Below are 18,785 nucleotides of genomic sequence, written 5' to 3'. Positions count from 1 at the left end.
ATATTGTTTCAAAAAGTTCTTTTGCCTTTTGCTGGTGGTTTAAGTTTTGAAACCAGTCATTCCTGCGCAGAGTTATGCTATTTTGAAGTTCATTGTGTCGAAAAGTAGAAAACGGAGAAAATGGCCACAAACATCACAAAACAGTAATTTCTTTAATTGATATACCTTAGCCAATCATCAAAAAAACTATATTTAGAGTTCAAATTATTGTTTAAAACTTTCATTGTATATTTTAGACATGTGCAGGATAACAAATATGCAAGAATTAGAAAATCAAAAAAAAATCACCCCACAGCATTTGTTTGCCCTATCTTGATTTCAACCTCTGCCCAGAAGCGTCTGCTTTTGACAGAACAGGTCACAAATATATATGTCAAGTGACACATTGGGGTGCTGTGGTCCAATGGTTACGGTGTTCGACTCGTGTGCTGTGGTACATGGGTTTGAATCCTGACCGTGGGAACATGGTGATTGCGCTCCTGAGCAAGGCACTTGACTATTATTGCTTCGTCCTTCGGATGGGATGTAAAGCCATAGGTCCCGTGTGTTGTGTAATGCACGTTAAAGAACCCAGTGACACTTATTGCTAAGAGAAAGGGTTTACCCCGGTGTTTCTGGCAGTGGCTGCTTAATGCGCCGCAGCACCTTGTAAACCCTTATAAGGTGCTACATAATGGGTCTCATATTTCTCATGTACTTCATTTACCTGTCTCTAATACTAGACATAATTTCCAGCGCCTTGATTACCTAATTGTTGGTAGATACGTGCGCTATATAAGACTTCGGTATTATTGTTATTATTATTTCCCCCAAGAGTATAGTAAAACATGGTTGTGTGTACATTTCAGTGTTTTGACTGATGTATCTTGTTGTAGGACTTTGTTGATGCCGGACTAAGCATTCCAGAGAACCTTTCCAGTAAGCTGGGTATCGACTGGAAAAGTTACAGGGTAAGTTTGATGCTTCACCCTCACTTGTGAAAATCTGTAAAATCAATAGGAACAGCGTTGTGATCGAGGTACCTGCGACGGAATCGCAAGTCATCACGAGTCCATCACAAGTTACCCAGTCCCCGGTCAACACACAAGCTACACAGACCTGCCAACTAGTACGATTCTGCTGTATTTCATATGGGAATTTGTTGAAAATACAACCGTACGTTTTCCCCCCATAAAATATGGGTTTTGACCATTTTGACACACCTGAAAAAATCCAAGTTCGAAGCGGCTGTGAGTGTAGATTATGCTAGATAAAATCGGCTAAATCAACGTACAAATGCATGAAGCAAGTTTGTTTATGAATGAGGTATATGATCAATATCCTTATTCATTCTAACTGTTTGATTGGGTTTACCACCCGCAGGGAGACCTCAGGTCATATTTTTTAATAACTTAATAAAGATGTATTAAAGTTAGAGCATTGCAGCCACATTTATATGTTCATGTACATTTGTAGCTCGTATATGCATATTTTTGAAAAATACATTTTTTTTAATGAAAAATACAACTTTTTGAGATTCAGAATACAGTTTTTCGATCCCAAAGGTTGGCAGGTCTGGCTACATGTAGTCACATGAACTTTGAAGAAGGCATTCCTTTGTTGTTGGTTCATCCCCTGTTGTACCGGATATGGACCCCCCCCCCCCCCCCTTTTCGCTTTTATTATTCAATTAATTCTTATATTGTCATAAATTTGTCGGTCCTTAATTTGAAGAACACACTTTTCCCATATTACTTACTACTGTTTACCGTACCAACAGTTTGATGCTAAGTGCATCGGCCTTGTTTTTCGCTCGTTATTTATAGAACGTGATTTTTAGTCTCGTCCAATATCTTGCCAAATTTGTGTTCCAGACTTATATAAAATATATGTTTTTGACGGCGAAGATATAGTGTAAAAATTGTTAGGCGTATTGATTAATTATTTTCATCTTTTAACAGAAATAATGGATTTCTGTTGCATTGACACACAATTACTGCCCGGTTGTAAATTTCAACCAAAAAATTTTTACAGGATGCTTTAGACTGTCATTTACCAACATCCTAGTAAGGTATTCCGTAAAAACTTGGTAGTTTTATTTTTCGATGCTTGCAAATGTTGTATATTCCCTTTAATAGGATGTTGGTAAATGACAGTCTAAAGCATCCTGTAAAATTATGGCACCTGGTGTGAAGTCCTTTTCAAGAAAATGGTATTTTTGTAAAAATTTCCAACGGTGGTCGGCCGACCACCATTGAAAAAACCTATTTTTCAACTACTGCTCCAAATTTACCATTTTTGGTCAGTCCAAATTTTGTTTGCTATTGGTTACATGTTCATGAACGGGTGCAGGCCAGCTAGACTGGTACCCTTACCTTAAAATTTTCCGGCATCTGTAAATTGATCCATTTTATATTTAGTGCAGTCAGGGTACCAGACTACTTAAACAGTTTTGTTTTTCTTGGTTTTTCCAGCATTTTTTAACACAAAACTTCAAACATGTCAGTGTAACAATATTTGATCTATTATACTAACCCCTCAAATAGTTTAAATTATATGGAGCGACCCCGAGCCACATGAAGGGCCGGCGCGCGACATCCTTGTGAATGGACTTGTGAATAAAAGAACGTCCACACTCATTCGAAGGGTCATAATTTTAAATCTGATCATCTTATGATAGCGTCATTTATATAGACATTTGGGGAATGTTGGTAGCTACATTTTGATACCCCGTTTGCTACCAAAGACTGTAAATCATCAAACATTGACAACGGTTTATGAAAAATGAAGCAGTTTTAATAAAAAGTTGCATATTTAAAGAGTGCGCGAGTGGAAATTGCTGCGTGACAATGTTACGCTGCCTGAAACGAACGACAGGGAATACGGATCGCACAGTGCTTGTTTGCATAAGAGCACGCGAATTGAATTACCCGCGCTTTGTTGGGGCAAAGCGCATTCGATCGGGGTCAATTACGGGCGTGTGTGTTTACGCCTAGTAAATTCTCCTTGCGTAATCTTAGTTTAGTCACTGATAATAGCCCAAGCCGAAGGTGAATTGTGTTTAAAAGCAGCCAGTGTTTTATCAGTGATTTAAAATCACCCATGTGACGGGCTCTCGACCGATAGGAGTAGGTAAATTGTCTCAGGTACTCGTGATTTTCATTTTTTAATCAGTTCTCATTCCCTGACCTAACAATTCCCTGACGTCTATAAATTGTTCTATTTCGTCTAAAGCATGAGGTCAGGGAACCAGACTACATACATGTACATTGTAAACAGTATTTTTTTTAATTTTTTTTCACTTTCCATTAACACAAAACTTAAAACGGGTCAGCACAACAATATGTTCCGTAAAATACTATCACCCAAATCTGTCCATTTCTGAAAATTACAGCAAAAGCAAATGCTGTATAAAATGTATTTTCTTTAAAGGGAATATACAACATTTGCAAACATCGAAAAATAAAACTACCAAGTTTTTACGAAATACCTTACAAGGATGTTGGTAAATGACAGTCTCAAGCATCTTGTAAAATTATGGCACCTGGTGTGAAGTCATTTTCAAGAAAATGGTATTTTTGTAAACATTTCCAACGGTGGTCGGCCGACCAGCGTTGGAAAAACCTAACTATTTTTTAACTACTGCTCCAAATTTACCATTTTTTCAGTCCAAATTTTGTTTGGTATTGGTTGTATGTTCATGAACGGGTGCAGGCCAGCTAGACTGGTTCCCTTGCCTTACAATTTTCCATCATCTATAAATTGATCCATTTTATCTTTTGTGGAGTCAGGGAACCAGACTACTTGAACAGTTGAGTTTTTCTGGGTTTTTCCAACCTTGTCGAACACAAAACTTTAAAAATGTCAGTGTAACAATATTTTATTTATTATACTAACCTCTCAAATAGTTCATTTCTGAAAATCACAGCAAAAGCCAATGATGTACATTCCCTTTAAGTAAAAAAGTCCATTAAGTTGTTTTTTTCTTGCTATGAAAAGTTTAAACATTCAAAATAGAATCCTGTATTGTTTATGCTTACAATACCTTTGTTTTTCTTTTTTATTCACAGTCTTGGGACCTTGTAAAAATCACCCAGAACTACCTAAAGCTCTTCCTCCATGTTGTTAAAGAAGGTAAAACAGATGAACGTCTCATTTTGGGTTTTAGTTCAGCTAAAGATAAACAAGTATAGTTTCTAAGACAAGATAAGTTTGCGGAAGCACCATGTGAATAAATCTCTTTTGTGAGTATGTGTGGTTCTGAAATGAACCGGAGGGACTCATCAGAGAAACCATCAAGATCATCAAACATAACACTGTGCCCCAAGACATCGGTTTCTATATCAGCGACATCTGGCGCCCCATCCTCAAGTCCAAGTCCGATGGGTCTCCTATACCCTAGGACAACTTAGGTTCAGTTCTCACCTGTGGGTCACCTACACACTGAGCTCCTTCCCCTTTTGCCCCCCCCCCCCCCCCCCCCCCACTGTGTACTGACACGCTCCAGTGATCATCCAGCATCCCTCAGTCAACTTGCATCCTTCTCAGCTTCACTAGTTTCGAGCTTCACCAGTTTGCACCCTTCTCACGCCTCACCGCACCCATCCTTATAACATCACATCATTGTTTGAATCCCTCATTCTCCTGACGACGGGCAGAGCATATTGTTCGAAACGTTGAGTCCCTCTGGTTCTTTTCAGAACCACACATACTCACAAATGAAATTTATTCACATGGTGCTACCGCAAACTTATCTTGTCTTAGTATCTTTCCACCATGCAAACCTTCAAATCTCAAGTATAGTTTCCTTTTGTGGTAGCCTATGATGCAAACATGTGCAGTGTTTATTACCATCACCTTATTACCATCACCTTGTATTGCCATATTAAACACAAGTGAGAATGTTTGTAGTGTCAATGGATGCATTCCAGTAGCTCACCTGGATCCACTCGGGTAAAGGCAGACGGGTTAGCCACGACTAACCACTAGCTAAACCACGGGCCATCACGATCCTCACGTGACGCCCTTAGCAGTGGCCGTAGCCACTGACAAAATGCTTGTTTCAGATTAGGTCTTAGTTGGAGATATACTGCTTTTCAGTCGATTGCAAAACTCAAAAAAGTTTGGCTGGAATTGTGGCCTAAAAAGTCACAATGAGCTCATTAAATAATTACCTCTAGACTTCAAATGAATTTAATTTTTAAGTCGACTTGAGATTACCGCTGTCCGGCTGCCATTTTTGTGCATTTCTTGGAATGAACAACGCATGTGTGTGATGTATTTCCGCCACTGACTCTGCTCCACGAGCAAGCAGGGTCTGTGGTGGCTGACCCGGTTGAGCCCCCTGAATGACGTCAGAGTTAATCGAACGGCATGGGGCTGACCTGGGTCGACCTGGGTGAGCTAAACGAATGCACCCAATATGAGGATGTTGAGGTCAGCGCATACATAGAAATGTTTCTACAGGGCCTTTGTGTGAAATTTTATGAAATATTGGCCTTTAAGACTAATGCGTAGTGAAGGGTTTTGCAAAAAAGAGAAGTCTACAGTTTGTACAGTGATGTATCGTCAAATGTACAGAGTGCTGGTTCAAATACATGAGGCGTTCTGGCATAATGAGACAGAACTGGGCAGAGGTTGAAAAGAGAGTTTGCGGGTGTAAGGAAAGAGAATCAAATTCTCCTTACAATACTGTTTGTTGCACTTCAATTGGACATTCCATTTACAGGTTATGGCTGTTCCAAGTTGATATGTATCAACATGTCATAAAACTAAAATACTGAGAAAAAGGCCTTTAAAGTTTCGAGTTTTGTATTCATGAAAATGAAAGATGCCAATTTATTTTTCCTCAAAAACACTTTATTTCACATTTGTTATACGATTTCTTCAATATATGTGTAGTAGACGTATGAAAGATTACAAATATCAATAAAAAGCTGATAATCGAAGAAAAATAAATCCCCCATTCTGGGTGTTTTTTTTTGGGGGGGGGGTTTGTTCTCATTTTGCCAGAATAACTGACAGATAATATTTCATTGTACATGTGTATCCATACACGCTTAAAAAGTGAAAAAATGACTTTGTTAATTTGAAACAGATTTCTTGGTAGTATTTCTTAAAGAGTACATGTATGTCGTAACTGCCATTTGTGACATACCTAAAATTGTAACAAATATTGATCACACTTATCTATGGGGAAGTATTGCAGCACTTAAATGACTGACAGAAATTAAAACGAAAAGTTTGCATAAGCTTTTGTAGCTACAACTACTTCATCAGATGCAATTTATATAGCAGATCAGTGACTTTAACTGTAATCAGAATATGAAAAGCTAGTTTTGTCAATTTTTAAAGTATTTTGTTTTGCATTTGTATATCAGGAGAAACAGGCCTTCTTGTACACTGCATCTCTGGCTGGGACCGCACACCTCTCTTTGTGTCACTACTCAGGTTAACATTATGGGCGGTAAGTGCTTTAGTTAACGGCAGAGTATATCATATGTCATTTGTGAAAATTTTTTTCGTTTAAAGCAACACAAGTGCTCAAAATCTAAAGAAGGTGCTGAACAACTATCCTGATGAAGTTTTAGCTCAGTGAGTGCTGTCTATTCCTAGAAAACAATAATCTGGGATCTCAATTGCATTTCAAAAGTTGCCGAGTCATGTTTGGATTTGCGCCCGAAATCAGCATCAGGACACATTCTCATTCAGCTGATTGAAGCTACGCAATGTTAAGCACTGAACCAACGAATTATAGCAACCACGTGTGCGCGTGCATCGTGTAAATGCTTGCGGACACCCATTCACGGCTTTGCCGATTTAAAAACAAACTGCTAACAGAAATATCCAAAGATGCGTCTTGAAAAGCATCTTTGGAAATGACCTTCTTTTATTGTTTTCTTCAAAATGACAGCATGCAATCATTTCCCAGGGAGTTTTGTTAAACCAAGTAAACTTTTCATCAATAATTTTGTCAGTTACTTTGTGGAAAGCTGCAAATGATACTCTACCATTTAGGGTTAGATGCGGTTGCATAATGTCTGGTATTTTTCAAGATTTGTGGAACAGTATACCCTGTACTTATTTTATTGGTAATGGTTCCGATAACCATGTGTATGTGTATGCTACACAATGCAAAACAACACTCTGGTTGTTAGGATGCGAAACCTTGAACTTGAACCCCTACACTGCGTCATTTCAGTGCCCTTATTTGCTTAACAGTAACAGTATCCATGCCACAATGTAAAAATTGTATTGATAAATTTTCTTTATATTCTTGACAGGATGGGGTGGCCCATAGGAATCTCAATGCAGCTGAAATCCTGTATCTCACCATTGCCTACGATTGGATGCTGTTTGGGTAGGATTAACATCTATCTATCTGTGTCTGTTTGTATCACTGTATTTGTCATTCTTACACCTCACCCACAGATTTTGTTTTCTTGATTGGCCAAGAGCGCGTCATGTATACTGAGTACTCTGAGAAGAGATTATAGACTTATCTGGGCACAGACTTGCTGTGTACCCCATGTTGGACCCCAGTAGAGTTTTGTTCATCATTTTACCTCATGTTTTGTGAAACACCCCTCTAGCCATGTCTATGGTATGTGCTTCACTCGCGTAGTGCTGAAAAATCTCCTTATATGGAAATCGGCACACGCGGTGCATACTGTGGCGCAGAATGCAGCAGTGTTTTACTGGCATTGTAAAACCACCCACGTGATGGGCTCTCGACCAATAGGAATGGGTAAACTGCCTCAGCCATTTATAAATCCCATTGATGTTGTTCTTTTGTTTTATCCCCAGACACAACCTTTCGGACAGGATAGGCAAAGGAGAGGACGTAAGTCAAACGTTTGTTGGTCCATTATAGTGGTGTTCCCTGGCGTGGCGCACTTCGACGTTTCCCCCGACTTTCCTTTTGCAGTGTTGCAAATCTTCTTTGTTGTCAAACTTCAAATTCATTCAGTTAAATACTGGTACTTTTACCTTAACAATGCTTGCTGGTGAACCTTTGTGAACAATTTCAGTGTCATGAAATTTATTCCGAATTCAAAAACGGTGGCATCTCGGAAACTGGGCAAAAAATAGTGTTCCCTAATGTGGCACACTGGAATAAATCTTGGAAAATCGCAAGTTAACATTTCATAATTTCTTTCAAGATAAATTATTACCTCTACTCACAATACCCAGCTAGAAGTTTGTCAGAAATGTATTTTTTTTATTCCTGGGTGCATTTCAAAAGGTTAACTGTGCACTTCGAAATAAAATCACGCCAAAATAAATTTCTCTGCTGACTTTGTAACGGGTAGATAAAGTCACGATTTATGAACAGGAATAATAACAGCCTGATGAAATTTCATTTTCTGTGAGATTTTAGGTAAAACTTTTGCTCTAGGAAGGCCTAGAGGCGAAAAATCAAAGCGTGCCATGTTAGGGGCCGTGCCACGTTTGGGGACAACAACAATAGTAGCATTACATTCTCAATTCTGTCAAAATCCACTATTGGATTTTTGCAGGATTTTTCACAATTGAGGAAGGTAGAGCAGTAGCCACTGTTATTTACATTAGGTTTCATGTCCCTTTCAGTTTGGTTTCCCTGACATTGGTGGATGTTAATAATTCAGGAAAGTTGCTATTGAAAATGCAATACAAGTGGATGAAGTGAGTTTTGAAATATAAACCACAAAAAATGAAAGTCACTCTCATTGGAGGGGTCGTAATTTTGAATCTGATCGTCTTATGATAACGTCATTTATATAGACCTTTGGGGAATGTTGTTAGCTACATTTTGAAACCCTGTTTGCTACCAAAGACTGTAAATCGTCCAACATTGACAACGGTTTATGAAAAGTGATGCAATTTGAAAAGTTGCAAATTTCAAGAGTGCGCGTTCACACTCCCCGAAAACAAACGGCAGGGAATACCGATCGCACAGTGCTTGCATGCATGGGAGGCTAGCACGTGAACTGAATTACCTGCGCTTTGTTCGGGCACTGTGCGGTCAATAGGGGCCAATTACGGGCATGTGTGGCTACGCTTAGCAATTTCTCCTCACATAATCTTTAAATTTGCAGCTTTTCAAACTGTATGATTTTCATACACCGTTGTCAATCTTGGACGATTTACAGTCTTTGGTAGCAAATGGGGTAGCAAAATGTAGTTGACAAAATTCCCCAAAGGTCTATATAGGGTGTTTCAAAAAAAAAGGAAACCAAACTTATTTTTGTTGATTTCTCGAGTACGACTAAATATTTAGGAAAATGGAAACCACCATCTGTATAACCATGTCTTCATTTTCTACCACGGACTCCATTTTACCGTCACGGATGACTGAGCACCAAGTGATGTAACTGACCTGCCAAAAATGGCATTGTACCATATGCACCATAAGACCAATGGACAGTTATCAGAGAGAGATGTTATCAGGAATGCGTTCACAGCAATGAGAACCAGGGCAGAGATTTGCGTTGAAAGGAATGGGGGCATGTTGAAGGACAGTGGGATCAACGGGGAAAGTGATCAACCTTGATAATTTTTTGGGATTGAATAAATGATTTTGATCATGTACGTCCTGGGTTTTGTTATTTTCGACATGCTGAAAACTGTCAATTGATCTTATGGTGCATGTGGTACAAGGCCATTTTTGGCATGTCAGTTACATCACTTGGTGCTCAGTCATCCGTGACGGTAAAATAGAGTTTGTGGTGTCAAGAAAAAAAAGACATGGTTATGTAACAGATGGTGGTTACCATTTTCCTAAATAATTAGTCATACCCAAGAAATCAACAAAATAAGCTTGGTTTCCTTTTTTTTTTTAAACACCCTGTATAAATGATGACATAAAACGATAAGATTAATAATATTACCCCTCCAATGCCTGTGGACTTTCTTTGTTTGCGGTGTTAAGTCCAAAACAATAGGATACTGTAAGCTCTTTCTAATTGTATTTACTCTGCAGTCAGATCCGAGTTGTATTGATTCCCCTTCTTCCTGTTCCCTCTGTCCACAGATTTTCTTCTTTTGTTTCAACTTCCTGAAGCACATAACCTCGGACGAGTTCTCAGTTGCTGTTAAACGGTAGGATAATAGTTCATCAACTTGCACAGTCCCTGAAATCTTTGATTTCAACACGGTTCAACATGGAGATGTTTGGATAGTGCGAACGGCCAATTTTGTCTTAACTGTTTAACACCTGTTTTTCTGACATGATTTGTGGTTTGGTTTGTGATTGACATACGGTTTAGAGAGGTTGTGGAATGCTCGAAGACATTTCCGTCATTTTTTGGGTACATGTAGCCTAAGGTGTGATGAAATAAAAACGACTATTGTTTGTCATAAAATGAGTACAAAAGGTACTTTTGAGAGCTATTTTTCAAGTACTGTCATGCCTGTTTCGACCCGAATGTGCAATTTGTGTAAAAGTCGTCGTTGCGGGCAGCAAACAAAACACAGTAAATCGTGACGTAATAAACAGGACTCCCGATGCAGAGTAGCATAAACGAGTCCTGTTTATTACATCACGATTTACTGTGTTTTGTTTGCTGCCCGCAACGACGACTTTTACACAAATTGCACGTTCGGGTCGAAACAGGACCTGAAAAATAGCTCTTAAAAGTACCCTTTGTACTCATTTTATGACAGAAACAAGAGTCGTTTTTATTTCATCACACCTTAGGCTACATGTACCCCAAAAATGACGGAAATGTCTTCGAGCATTCCACAACCTCTTTAACTGATTGCAGCATTACTGCTTTCAAGATAAATGAATGCAATATTTAACCAATACATGTGTTTTGGCTCGTGTCTACAGAAACAAGAGGTCCGTCAGTAGAACAGATTCAGAGAGTTGTATGGATGGCATGGTCTTACTAGGTAAGAATTCTTCAATCACTTTCACCCAAACTGCCACTCTTGTTGTTAACCCTTCTATGCAAACATACATTCTGTGCCAAGTTGTCCTTGCAGTCCAAATCAATCAAGTGACTGTTTTTCAACCCTCAAGAATTCCCAGCCCACATAGAGCAGGATCGACTGCCTTGGACTGCTTAAAGAGGTTGTGGAATGCTTGAAGACATTTCCGTCATTTTTCGGGTATATGTAGCCTAAGGTGTGATGAAATAAAAACGACTATTGTTTCTGTCATAAAATGAGTGCAAAAGGTACTTTTGAGAGCTGTTTTTCAAGTCCTATCAAGCCTGTTTCGACCCGAACGTGCAATTTGTGTAAAAGTCATCGTTGCGGGCAGCAAACAAAACACAGTAGATCGTGACGTAATAAACAGGACTCCCGATGCAGAGTAGCATAAACGAGTCCTGTTTATTACGTCACGATTTACTGTGTTTTGTTTGCTGCCCGCAACGACGACTTTTACACAAATTGCACGTTGGGGTCGAAACAGGACCTGAAAAATAGCTCTCAAAAGTACCCTTTGTACTCATTCATGACAGACACAATAGTCATTTTTATTTCATCACACCTTAGGCTACATACACCCGAAAAATGACGGAAATGTCTTCGAGCATTCCACAACCTCGTTAAGTAACTTGATACAGCTATACTTTGACTCCAGGAGAGCTATGACCACAACTTGCCTGCCTTGTCTGTTGACCCAGTTTGACTAGACAAAGTATTTGCTTGACTTATGATCTGACTGCTTGTGACTAGCCTTTGTTCAAAGTATAGCAGGGGAAGTGGAACCAATTTTGACTGCCTGTGACTGCTTAAATAGCAGGAGGGTCAATTGTCTTCCCTGTCCAAAAGTACACTGTACATCAAAAAGGCTGCTTTAGAACATCTTTACTGTGATGTCATCATGGTTTTTTTGGGGGGAGACTAAAGACTTCTGGTTATATCCAGATTTGCATTTACGGACGCAAACTTTTACTGGTAGCAATAATCAATCCCTGAAAATGGTAGCAAAATTTTAATTTGCAGAATAGCTTAAGTGAACTTTTTAAGAGCATAGGGCAAATACAAACATATAGACCCTACCGGTACATTGCTCTGGGTCCCTCAGTGGCTCACAAAACCCTCTGCTAATCATTTCGTGAATTTTTCATTTTCTCCCAATCTCACCCCTGTTGAACACTTGATAGAACTTGTGTCCAATTGCCACACCTTATCCTGAATTCACATGTGTTTTCTGTTCCCTTCCAACTCCCAACACCTAAATCATCATCATGTCGGTTTTAAGGCTGTTGTCCAGTCTGTTTTGGGTTGGCCTGCTTTCTCCCTATGGCTCTCCTCCACTTGGCCCTGTCCGTCGCATCCCTCGCATTGACTCCAAGCAGTCGCATGTCATCTGACACGGAGCTCTGCCAAGTCTTGCGCGGTCGGCCGACGGGTGTGGGCCCACCCACAATTACGTTGGTACACCTCTTGACCCAGTTGACATCCTCCTTTCTCTCCACATGACCAAACCACCTCAGCCTGTACCTCCTCAATACGATGCCGATCCCCTCCACTCCCACTCTCCTCCTCAGCTCCTCGCTTGACAACCTAAATGGTTTTAAAATTGGATATTTTTTTGTCCAGACGTGGACAAACAGTGCCTTGGTAGTAACTCCAGTCTCAACAGCAACATCAGCGTCACCAGTCTTAGCAGCACTAGTTCCCCCATCCTCATCTGCACGGGAGGGCCCCACGAAGATATCACCAACGGCTCCCTCAGGTGTTATGGGTGAGTCTCGATCCAGGACTGAGTTTGGGTTTTCGTTCCCCTAATGTAGCCAGTTCATAGCAAGCGCGGTCAAGCGACCGTAGCAGTAAGAGGGCATTTTCGACAAAATAGTCTTGGGACGTTGGCACTCAGACCAGATATAATCCTTACGTACGCGCATTTGCTTAAATATTCAGTATGTCCCCCAAAAAGTGTTTGTCTAAATATTTTTGAATAACTACAAATCCACAAGGTAATTTTTGACATTTTTATTGTGCAGATACTCTTATCCTTGGCCTAAACCCTATGAGTTTCGTTAAATTCCCTTAAGCCTCACTGCAAAGTTTTCAATTGATCACAGCAACATTTTTGGACACTGTGATCAAGTTCCTTGCCTTAATCAATTTCAGTGCTGTTTTATGTAAGGCTGTGTAAAATCCTTCATGTTGTGAACAAAAGACTGATGTGGTTAGGGGATTGGAATCATTTGCCCTTGAGCATTAAAGATATAGTCCATCATTTGTAATTTGTGCATTTTGTTCGTTTGAAGCAACAAAAGTGTTCAAAATCTAATGGAGGATACTGAACAACTAATCTGATGAATTTTCAGTTCAGCTTCAGCTGTATATTCCGAGAAAAACAGCATTCTAGGATCTCAATTTCAAATCAAACGTTGCTGAATCATGTTTTGAATTATTTGAATTGCAGCTATACACGATGTTGCGCACTGATCCGACGAATTATAGCAACCGCACGTGTGTGTGCGTCGTACCAATGCTTGCGCGCGCTGCGCCGAATAACAAAACGAACTACTAATTCAAATATTCCTACGGTGCATCTTAAGATGCACCCTTGGAAAGGCCTTCTTTCGTTGAAAGGCCTTCTTTCGTTTTTCCCAACGGTGGTCAGCCGACCACCGTTGGGAAAAACCTAACTATTTTTCAACTTCTGCTCCTGATTTACCTTTTTTTTTCAGTCCAAAGTTTGTTTGCTATTGGTTACATGTTCATGAATGGGTGCAGGCCAGCTAAACTGGTTCCCTTACCTTACAATTTTCCGGCATCTATAAATTGATCCAATTTATCTTTAGTGGAGTCAGGGAACCAGACTACTTGAACATTTTTGTTTTTCTTGGTTTTTCCCTCATTTTCGAACACAAAACTTTAAACCTGTCAGTGTAACAATATTTGATCAATTATACTAACCCCTCAAATAGTTCATTTCTGAAAATTACAGCAAAAGCCAATGATGTACATTCCCTTTAACTTTCACATCTGTATTTTCACAAAGTTCTGCCACATGTACTTGACAGGTCCCCCGCCTTGGATAATGGCAAACCCCGCACCCCAACCCACCGGGAACCACCCAGGTCCCCACCAGCCACCTCAGCGACGAGTCCGGTAGCCGTGCCTCGACAAATCAGGAGGTCCTCAGGAGAAGCAGTGAGTACAGAGGACTTCATTCATGAATAATTCATGACTATATGTAGTACATTGTCTCTGATTGGGTGTAAACTCACATATGGAGCTAACCCATAAAATGTGCAGGATAACACTCTGCATTTGAACATTTCCCTCATACTGTGCTCTGATTGAAAAATCTTTGTAATGCCTGTAAATCTCTGGGTGTAAGTTATATGTTACCATTTCAATTTAGTAATCAATCCTTAATTTCTAGAGAGATATATTTCGGTAACTCGTGTTGCAGACTTTCTGCCCGTCTTGGGTGTGAGATATAAGAAACTAATAATTAAACCAAAAAAACTCTTTTTTTGGCATAGAATATGAACCTTTTTCTCTTCCTTAAAAGCAAAAACTTGCATTAACACTTGCATTTGCATGTTTAATCAAGGTGTCAAAATTATGTCTGAAGTCCATAATTTTAGTCCCAAAAGGTTTTATAACCCCCCCCCCCCAAAAAAAAAAACATGAAAATTCATCATATTCCATCTCGCTGGCAGACCATTCAATAAAATGTCTTGTCCCCTTAATTTTGATACCACATTTGAGGTTGTAATGCTTACAGTTTTGAAAATTTCGAATTTCCTTTTTTAACAATTTCCACCTTCTCATGGAATTACGCACAAACTTTTGCTGCTGTTATTTTCTGTCACCTCGACCCATTAGCATCGGTACCACATTGGTTTACATGTACATTGTATTAAGCCCCCGTAAAGTGAGAATCCATGATACCACACAGTACTGGGGCAATTTTGGGCGGAAGCCCACGTGACGGGAAGGACGGTTTGGGTGGCACATGGATAAAGGGTTAACTGTTTACTTCCTCTACCGCCCCAAACCGCCCTGCTTGTTAGTCCCTATCCTGCCACAAACTACCCCAATACTGTATGGTTGTAATGGGTTTATCAAAGAATGAAATTTAAATACAAATTTTAAAAAGAAAACCACGTTTCCTTTGGATATCTTCTAGGCCAAGTCGGCAGCATCATCCACATGTGGAAGGTGAGCATGTTGTTTTATCTGTTGGTTTTTAATTGATTTTTTTTAAAGTTGAACAAAGAAATTGACCGGAGTGGGGTTTGAACCTGTGACCTCCTGATTGCTGTTCTGGTGCTCTACCAACTGAGCTATCCAGCCCTATGTTGGTGGTTCCCCCATTAGGGTGGCATGGGTGGCTTGTGTGTAAAGCCCTCGCCTCTCACCAAGGTGGCCACGGTTCGAATCCTGGCCGCGGATCACATGTGAGTAGAGCTGTGCGTTGGTTCTCTCCTGTGCCATGAGGGTTTTTCTCTGGGCCCTCCGGTTTCCCTCCCTCCGGAAAGATCAAACACTTAAGATCTCAGGCTGTGCTCCGTGGTCATATATGGGTCGATGTGGCCGGCAGCCATAGGCGCCTTTACGTGCCAGCGGCCCGACCACGTTGTAGCCGCGTCCTTTGCAATTCAGCATACCAGCTGCGAGTAAGGATGATTAGCCTCCCAAATTATTATTTGTCATTGTCTTTGTTCAGGGGGCGCTAGTCAGAAGCCATAAACCCGTATATGCCATGTAGCCAGGGATCATGCCCTAAGTCAAGATGCTAGCATCATTAGCAATGCTGCAAACCCAGGAAATGGCAAACGGAGATTACTCAAAGACAACACAGCTTTTTATTACAAATTTTTCAAATTACCCGCAAAGGATGGCTGGACTTGTGAATTAACTCTTGACTTACTTGTCCAAGACTTGTGATAGACTCGACTACAATACCTACTGACTTTTGATAATTCATTGGTACTCATTCATAACTTGAATATCATTTTGCAGTTGGCAACTGGTATCCCAAACCGGCAGTGTCAAAGGTCACGTGTCATCCAGAGACTCACCACTCAGTGTGCATTCCGATGTGTCCAGTAGCTCGAGTGGGACAGCCAGCACCGGGGCTGTGTAAGTCCATATTTGTTTAATGTGTATCGAAGAGAAACTGAAATATGGAAACAAGGTGCCTTTACCGGGTCATGAAAGGAATTTCAACCGACAAAACACGTTCGAATTGACATATATCTATCAGGCTCTGCTCACTGCACGCATGGGCAACAACACATGCTGCACTGCATTTTAAATGAAAATTAGTAGTTCAATTACAGCTTTGATTGGACAAATGCATGCCTCTTAAAGGTAGGGTAGATCATTTGTCATTTGTGCATTTTTTTCGTTTGAAGCAACAAAAGTGCTCAAAACCTAAAGAAAGGTGCTTAACAACTAACCTGATGAAGTTTTAGCTCTGTGAATGCTGTATATTCCTAGCAAAAAACTATGCAGGGTGAGTCAAAAAAATCGAAACCTAAATGTCAGAACTATTGTTTTAGTGAAGTTCTGCGTGTAGCACTTTGTAAATCTATGATATGAAAACCCAATTCATAAGCCTTCTTTTAGTAAAAGAATAATTGAAATCACTCATGTACTTGTCAAGTTACGGAATTTAAACACAACCACCATTTTAAAGTTCTGTCCACGGATCACAAAAAAGGTGTGCGTTCTTTCAGCAAAATGAAAACAATTCACACACATCCCTATGTGATTTGTTTTCATTTTGCTGAAAAAACACTTACCTTCTTCCATAAAAGTACATGAGTGATTTGAACGATTCTTGTACTAAAAGAAAGCCTATGAATTGGGCTTTGGTATCCTAGATTTTGAAAAGGCTACATGCAAAACTTCACTAAAACAATGGTCCCGACATTTGGGTTTCTTATTTTTTGACTCGCCTTGTATTCTAGGATCTCGTTTTCAATTCAAAAGTTGCCTAGTCATGTTTTGAATTGCGTCCGAAATCAGCAGCTGGACACGTTCACATTCATCCGATTGCAGCTACGCGATGTCATGCACTGAACTGACGAATAATAGCAACTGCGCGCACGTGTGTGTCGTGTCAACGCTTCCGCGCACCAATCACAGCTACCAATGGAAATGTCCGACAATGCGTCACTTGACGCATTGTTGGAAGTGACCCTCTTTCATTGTTTTCTTCAAACTGACAGCATGCCAGAAAGAATAATTTCACAGGGAGTTTAGTAAGCTTTTCATCAATAATTTTGTCGGTTATTTTTTGGGATAGCTGCAAATAATCTACTACATTGTATACCTCTAAAGCCATGTTCCCATTGGACTTAATTTTGTAAAAAGTTACAGCAATTGATTGTTAACATTCCAATGTGTTTAAGCTTATGTGTGTCCACAGTTGGATTGAGGTTTGCATAAAGTTTGCTCTTTGACTGATTGTTATGAACTAAATCAGCAAATAAACACCAAAAGAGAACTGAATTTCTGGCAACCTTTGAATGTACATGTATGTACCACTGGCAACCTAACTTGCAACGAGTTGGGCAATAATATGTGCGTTGCATGTGTGGGATAGCTACCTCTACTGCCCTGACCTGTTGAAACATTCACCAATGAAACTACTGCATTCAGCTCATGAATATGCATGAGGTGCAATAATAACTGTTAATGCTCTGTAGGTTCGACAGCATCTGTGAAGAGTCGGAGAGGAAACGCAAGCTAGACGAAGTCCGGATTACCTTCAACAAGCTCTACTGTGCCATCATTGGTTCCCGCTACACCGTTGAATCCGGGGGCATTTCCAGTATGATCGACTCCATCGCGTCCAAAGTAGGGTTCAGATCCGGCCGGGGTACACCGGTATAATGGTCGGGTAGTTCTAGACATTTTTTTAATTAAAGAGGTTGTGGAATGCTCGAAGACATTTCCGTCATTTTTCATAAAAAGGACTATTGTGTCTGTCATGAAATGAGTACAAAAGGTACTTTTGAGAGCTGTTTTTCAGGTCCTGTATCGACCCGAACGTGCAATTTGTGTAAAAGTCGGGTTGGGGGCAGCAAACAAAACATAGTAAATTGTGACGTAATAAACAGGACTCGTTTATACTACGCTGCATCGGGAGTCCTGTTTATTACGTCACGATTTACTATGTTTTGTTTGCTGCCCCCAACGACAACTTTTACACAAATTGCACGTTCGGGTCGAAACAGGACCTGAAAAACAGCTCTCAAAAGTACCTTTTGTACTCATTTCATGACAGACACAATAGTCGTTTATATTTCATCACACCTTAGGCTACATATACCCGAAAAATGACGGAAATGTCTTTGAGCATTCCACAACCTCTTTAAAGGAGCCATGTTGTACATGTTTTAATTTTTTTTGTCATCAGAGGATATATATATATATAAAGATGGGATTATTGAGAGTACAAAACAAACGTGATTGTTTGTCCTTGGATGCTTCAGTATTGCACAAAATGTTTGTATTTTTTTAATGTTACTGTACCTCATACATCTTCATTAACGCGAGCCAGCTTCTTCATGGTCCATTCACCATCACATGTCAGCTGCTATTTTGTTACCAAGCACGTAGCTGAGTAATCATGCACAATGTATTTATGCATGCGGAGATGACTATCGCATGGGTTACCCGTGCGATAATCTACTATGAATGCGCAAACATCACCCTAGCTACTTGAAAAGACAGCAGCCTACACACAGCAATGTTTTGCTGAAACCCGCCAAAAGTTTTGTGAATATGTATGAGATATAGTAAATCATATATAACATGATTTAGTTTGGGTGGATAGTCAATATTAGCTCCCCTCGGTATTGGAAGTAGACAAACTAGTTCCTCATCTG

General features: G+C 40.0%; 1 protein-coding gene across 2 annotated transcripts in view; it reads left to right on the top strand.

Annotated features, from left to right (window-relative positions):
* Positions 1 to 17,854, top strand: part of LOC119721918 (myotubularin-related protein 14-like) — a 29,893-nt gene extending 12,039 nt beyond the window's left edge. For both annotated transcript variants that reach the window (XM_038191870.1, XM_038191869.1), the window contains exons 9-20: positions 876 to 950; positions 4,050 to 4,113; positions 6,360 to 6,445; positions 7,263 to 7,339; positions 7,786 to 7,822; positions 9,992 to 10,059; positions 10,793 to 10,854; positions 12,517 to 12,661; positions 13,953 to 14,082; positions 15,071 to 15,102; positions 15,907 to 16,026; positions 17,601 to 17,854. In XM_038191870.1, the coding sequence (XP_038047798.1) occupies positions 876 to 950; positions 4,050 to 4,113; positions 6,360 to 6,445; positions 7,263 to 7,339; positions 7,786 to 7,822; positions 9,992 to 10,059; positions 10,793 to 10,854; positions 12,517 to 12,661; positions 13,953 to 14,082; positions 15,071 to 15,102; positions 15,907 to 16,026; positions 17,601 to 17,787 (1,083 nt within the window). In that variant the 3' untranslated portion in view covers positions 17,788 to 17,854. The remainder of the gene's footprint in view (positions 1 to 875; positions 951 to 4,049; positions 4,114 to 6,359; positions 6,446 to 7,262; positions 7,340 to 7,785; positions 7,823 to 9,991; positions 10,060 to 10,792; positions 10,855 to 12,516; positions 12,662 to 13,952; positions 14,083 to 15,070; positions 15,103 to 15,906; positions 16,027 to 17,600) is intronic.
* The last annotated feature ends 931 nt before the right edge of the window (positions 17,855 to 18,785 follow it).

This window comes from Patiria miniata, unplaced genomic scaffold (assembly GCF_015706575.1).
Source record: "Patiria miniata isolate m_02_andy unplaced genomic scaffold, ASM1570657v1 HiC_scaffold_14, whole genome shotgun sequence".
NCBI classification, from domain to species: Eukaryota; Metazoa; Echinodermata; class Asteroidea; order Valvatida; family Asterinidae; genus Patiria; species Patiria miniata.
Note: the sequence above shows the minus strand (reverse complement) of the source record. Positions and strands in the feature narration are given on the sequence as shown.